Source organism: Nannobrachium achirus (assembly GCF_963921795.1).
Source record: "Nannobrachium achirus genome assembly, chromosome: 7".
NCBI lineage: Eukaryota > Metazoa > Chordata > Actinopteri > Myctophiformes > Myctophidae > Nannobrachium > Nannobrachium achirus.
This window is the reverse complement of record NC_137816.1, coordinates 14,404,737-14,410,505: the sequence shown is the minus strand read 5'-3', so window position 1 is coordinate 14,410,505 and position 5,769 is coordinate 14,404,737. Positions and strand designations below refer to the sequence as shown.

At 44.7% G+C, this 5,769-nt stretch overlaps 1 protein-coding gene across 1 annotated transcript; it reads left to right on the top strand.

The window, feature by feature from the left end:
• Positions 1-2,823: 2,823 nt before the first annotated feature.
• LOC308288597 (E3 SUMO-protein ligase ZBED1-like) lies at positions 2,824-5,467 on the top strand (the record flags this gene model as incomplete). The annotated part of the gene is made up of 4 exons (XM_080730068.1): positions 2,824-3,448; positions 3,644-4,119; positions 4,706-4,816; positions 4,997-5,467. The coding sequence occupies 4 exons, from the start codon at positions 2,824-2,826 to the stop codon at positions 5,465-5,467; spliced, it is 1,683 nt and encodes a 560-aa protein (XP_080586194.1).
• Between the last annotated feature and the right edge of the window lie 302 nt (positions 5,468-5,769).

The window sequence follows — 5,769 nt, the reverse complement described above, 5'->3', positions numbered from 1 at the left end:
CCTGTAGGCAGAAGCATGAGTGTGAGATGATTCAGACTGATTTAAGGCATGTGTGCACTATGAGCAACACAGTGGCTACTGTTACTCTGCTGCCCTCTCCTGGAGACAACCACAGTTTGAAAAGTGCACATCATAGCCTCCTATTGCCAGTAGGAGTTCAGCATGCAGCTAACTTTATCCTGGAACACTGAAATGAAGCACCCATTAAATAAATAAAAGTAACACCACCACCCAAGTTAAAAGTCCACTGAGTAAATTCTCATTGGAAATAACATATTATCCACTTTCTAGCTCACGTTCCTATTTTGGGTATGTCATTATATCTTTTTTCAAAAATAGCAGTTCTCCAAGCAGACTTGCAGCACTTGCTCGATTGTAGATGGGCTATTGTTGCCACACAACACCAAGTATAAAATATGGATTAAGTGGTTCATGAACTGGACTTAGAGAGACAGACAGTACTACAAGCCTTGTGGATGTGTCTCATCTGTTTGGATGCTTCACAGGTTAGCAGATTGGGGCCAGAATGGGAGCCTGCTGGCAGGAGAGGGAGAGTCAAATGGCCCTGTCCCTGGAGCCTTGTCCCTGTAAACAGCATCACTGCCTCCATCTGTCTGAAATGCCACATTGACTCTCTCTCTCTTTCTCTCTCTCTCTCTGTCTCCCTGTGTCTCTCTCTCTCTCTCTCTCTCTCTCTCTCTCTCTCTCTCTCTCTCTCTCTCCATTTATCCCTCTTTTGTCTCTCCGTTTCTCTCCCACTCAGACTCCATCTGGTTTCTCTGTTGTTCTCCGTTCTCAAAGATTTTGTACGCACACATACATGTCCAGTCTTTGAAATATTTCCATCATATTTGAGTCATATTTAGTCATTTGTAACAAGATACTTGCCAATCGAAAATAGCCAATCTACAAGCTCCCAACACATTGCCTTGCGACACGTTGTGGGCCTGTAAATCGTCTCTTCCCGTTGAACGTTCCTGTGGTTCATGTGGTTAAATAGGAAGTCTGTATTCATTGCAAATTGTACACGTTCCCCAGGGAAGTTGTGGGCTACTCATGAAGTGTAGCCTGCAGTTCACATGGCGTGACAAAGCCTTGTCATCCAGCTGAGACAGGATTGTTCCTACCATTGTTGGAACATTTATTATGTAATATGTCCCAGTTTTATTACATATTTTTGTAATAAAGTTGGCGCTGCAACTCATCTTCTTGTCATTCATAGACATGTCTGAGAAGAAGTGTTCTGTTTGTATTATTGTATTAATTAAATAGCCTACATTCTTATTTGTATATACAGCAGCCTATATATTTTTTTATTTTTTATTGGGGGGGTATTTGAATTCTGTAACACAGAACATTTTGAGATATTTTTTTCCCCCACACACTCATAGCTGTTCTCAGCATGCATCCAGGTTCCCACATGGGTTCCGCGAGGGGATTCCAGGGGTCCCCAGCAAAATGCTTGATAGTTAATCTTCACCTTTATTATTGCATGTACAAATACAAAGAGAAGATGCCAGAATGAACAATAATGGCTATTTTTTATCAACATTTCACTCACTGTTGTTAGTGAAATTATCTTATAATTCGACAGGCCTCGCCCTTTTCGTTGTCAGCGGATGGCCAGCGCAGGAACACTCAAATTCAACTGGATTTTCGACCACAATAATACCCTATAGTGGTCTGGTCACGGTATAGACTATCTTTCCCACTTAGCAGCAGATTTTAGCAGTTAATTCAATGGATCTTTTCCCTAACCTTTTCTGACCCCAAAAGTCCATTCAGTTCAATGGACTGTTTATGACTCAGTTTGTAACAAAGAGTAAGCTCACACAAACCAAGAACGTTTTACAATATTTTATGAACTAACCCTGAATAAACACAAATGTTACCGTAGCCTGCGAGGTGAGTTCTGGCAGATACACTTAGATTAGAAGTTCACTGTGCTGCCCTATGTGGGTGTGTTCAATATTGAGCAAGACCCACACGTCCTTCTCTGACGCGGCAATCAGCTGACCAATTAGGTGGGTATTTAAGGTCACCTGAGCCTGTGCTCATCCTGCGTTCCTCTGAGCATGCCTCTGGTTGTGAGGCTTTGTTTGCTCCCACCGCCACCCCAGCACCACCAGTGGGCTCTGCTATTAATTATGTTCCCCATGGGGGGTTGTTATTATATATATATATTAAGGCTGGGACTTTAACTGATTAATTGCGATTAATTAATTACAGAAAATTAATGCGATTAAAAAAATTAACACATTTTAATCGCACTTAGTTTTACCACAGAACCTTCAGTTTCGGGCATACCGATCATAGCGATGCACGAATCAAGAAGAGACAACAAACGCAAAGGGAGAAATAGCCAATCAGAGCGCTTTGCTTGGCCCAGTGGATGCGAAATTTAGATTTAAAAAACTCACTTGTTGATTCACTCGTACAACAAAATGTGTTTTACTTGAAAAGAAATGCTTCTCTGGTCAAATATCGATGTGCGATTAAAATGCGCTAATATATATATATATATATATATATATATATATATATTAAAGGTGGGCCGTTATCGGCGTTATCGTGCTGCGTTATCGCAAGACTCTTATCGGCGGTAAAAAAAAATATCGTCGTTAATCGCGGATCAAAGTTGGGTCTGGGAGCTGGCCATCTGGTTCTACATAGTGATCAAGATATGAATTTAACTTTGATATGCGCTATTTTGGCGCAAGTGTATGCCTGGCCCAGCCTGTCAGAGTTACACTGTGGGGGGCGTGAACACTGCTCTGGTCGGAACACGTGTGAAATCAATGACAAAAACAAACACCAGCTGACATGGATGCTGCCGCCGCTGTGAGCCCGGGCGTGCTCCAGGGCAAATTTGTTTTCAAGAAGCTTCCCGATGGAGACCTCGACAAGACCAAGGTTATTTGCACCTTGTGCAAAGCAGAGTTAGTTTACTGTAGGAGCACCTCCAGTCTTAAGTACCACCTAAAAGCGAAACATCGCTTTGATATGGAGGACGCGGTGGCTGGGGCCGCCGGGCCAAGTACTACTGTAGCTCCAGGGAGTAGTCGGGTTCGTCAAACTACACTATACGAGTGCACCGACCGAGGCAAGCCCATCAGCGCAGCTCTATCTGCGAAGTTGACTAACCTCCTAGCTCAGTGGATTGCCATCAACTGTCGGCCTATCAGCGTGGTTGAAGATGATGGTCTAGAGCTTCTTCTCCGGGCTGCGACAGGAGACACAACTTACAAACTGCCTGCCAGGCGAACTATCGTGAGGAGGATACATGACCAACACGCCACAGAGAGAGCCGTGAAAGAAGTGAAGTTGGCTGGGGTGACGTGTGTAGCACTCACTGGGGACCATTGGACATCTCTTGGCAACGAAAACTACCTCGGCGTTACTGTACATCTGATCGATGCCAACTGGGAACTTCACTCATTCGCCTTAGGTAGGCTATGTTATGTAATGTAGGCTAATTTAGCTAATGAAGCCAAATATACACAGCTTTGCCTTCAGCTAACCTTATAGGGCTTGCGTTAGCTTGCCCTAATGTTATCTTTCAGTTGCTGATTGATTGCTCATTGTTGTTTAACTGATTGTTATTGACTTAACTTATTCTGTCTGTCCTGACTCCTAACGTTAGGTGTGATTAAAACCGAGGAGCGTCACTTTGCAGAAGCGTGTGCCAGGCAGTTTCTCAGCGTCGCCAATCAGTGGGCGATACAAGACAAAATCACAACGATTGGAACAGACAGCGCTCCCAACATGATAGCAGCAGGGAGGATACTGCCATTCGAGCATCTGCCCTGCATTGCGCATCTTGTCCAGAGGGCCGTTGTAATGTCACTTCGTGACGGGGGTTTTGATGCTGTTTTGGGAAAGTGTCGTAAAGTGGTTGGACATTTCAAACACAGCGCGGCCAACACAGACGAGCTGCATGCCCAACAAGCCTCCCTTAAACACAAAGAGGAGCCACTCGTGCAAGACGTCCCAACACGTTGGAACTCCACCCTCGAAATGATCAAGCGCGTGAGGAGTAACAGAGACCCACTGCACGCAACGCTGGCCCAGCAGAAGCACAGTCTGACTCTCCCTACTGATGCTGAATATGAGAAGATGGCAAGACTGGAGACACTGCTAGAGCCATGCAGGTATGATAGTGTTCATGAATTGCATACAAGTTCTTTTAAAAGTCACTTTGTATTTGAGAAACATATGTAATGTGATGATTCAGAATTTAAAAGTGTAATCTAAGTTAAATTAATTGGCCATTATTTATTTATTGCTGTGTGTGTGTGTGTGTGTGTGTGTGTGTGTGTGTGTGTGTGTGTGTGTGTGTGTGTGTGTGTGTGTGTGTAATCTGAGTTAAACGATTTTGTATTTTATGTAGCCTATTGGGGTGTGTGTGTGTGTGTGTGTGTGTGTGTGTGTGTGTGTGTGTGTGTGTGTGTGTGTGTGATCTGATCATCTGAGTTAAATTAATTGGCCATTCATTTTGTATTTGTTGCTGTGTGTGTGTGTGTGTGTGTGTGTGTGTGTGTGTGTGTGTGTGTGTGTGTGTGTGTGTGTGTGTGTGTGTGTGTGTGTGTGTGTGTGTGTGTGTGTGTGTGTGTGTGTGTGTGTGTGTAGGTACATCACTGATCTCCTTGGTGGGCAAAAGTATGTATCCTGCTCGGTGGTTCTACCTGCCCTGTGCCACCTCCAGCGATCTATGAAGATCACAGATGATGATCCTGCCTATGTCGTGCGGTTCAAGGCTGCCTTCACCAAGGACCTCGACCAGCGGAGGGAGAAATTAAACCTGGATTGGCTGAAGGTATGTCAGACTGAGCAGACCAGAAGATAGCTGTATTATCTAACCGTTATAGACTGTTATGGCAATGGTCAATGAATAGATAAGTCAGGAAGAAATATGTAGGTTGGATGTGGAAAGTAAATCAAATTTTCATCAATCTTTTCTTTTTCTTTCTTTTTTTTTCTTCTTTTTTCATCAAAGGTGGCGACTAGTCTGGATCCACGATTTAAGGACCTCAAGTGCCTGCCCAGAGCAGAGAGGGAGCCAGTGTGGGCAAAGCTGAGTGAGCTGGTGAAGGCAGAAGAACCTGCTCTGCAGCCGTCCATGGAGGAGAACCCTGAGCCACCGAATAAGAAGACCCTGCTACTGATGGGATCAGAGTCAGAGTCGGATGAGGAGACACCAGCAAGCAATGTTGTGGAGAGGTACAAGGTAGAGCCCAGTGCCAGCGAGGATCAGTGTCCACTGAAGTGGTGGTCGGAGCACACCGCTTGCTATGGTAATCTGGCCAACATTGCCCGGAAGTACTTGGGGACTCCAGCCACAAGTGTCCCATGCGAGAGACTGTTCTCTTTAGCAGGCCATATTGTACAGAAGAGAAGATCCAACTTGTCCCCAGACAATGTGAACAAGCTGGTCTGCCTGAGTGACTGGTGGAAGAAAGAGAAGTAGATGTTGGACTTATTGACCCAAGCCATGTCACAAAGCTAAAGCCTTGCCCTCTGTCATAGTCCAAGGTGAAGAGCTATCACCTCACCACGGTGTAGTTTTCTAGCTTTCACCTAAAACTGAAAGAGACGATACAGTAGTATTTGGTAGCTAGGTGATAGCTAGAGAACTACACCATGGTGAGGTGTTAGCTCTTCACCTTGGACTGTGATAGAGGCTTGAGCAGTTCTTCATGACCTTATGTAAGCTGGGTTGTTGTTCTTACACCCTCTGGTGTTCATTCCAGGTAGTTCAGGAAAGAACGT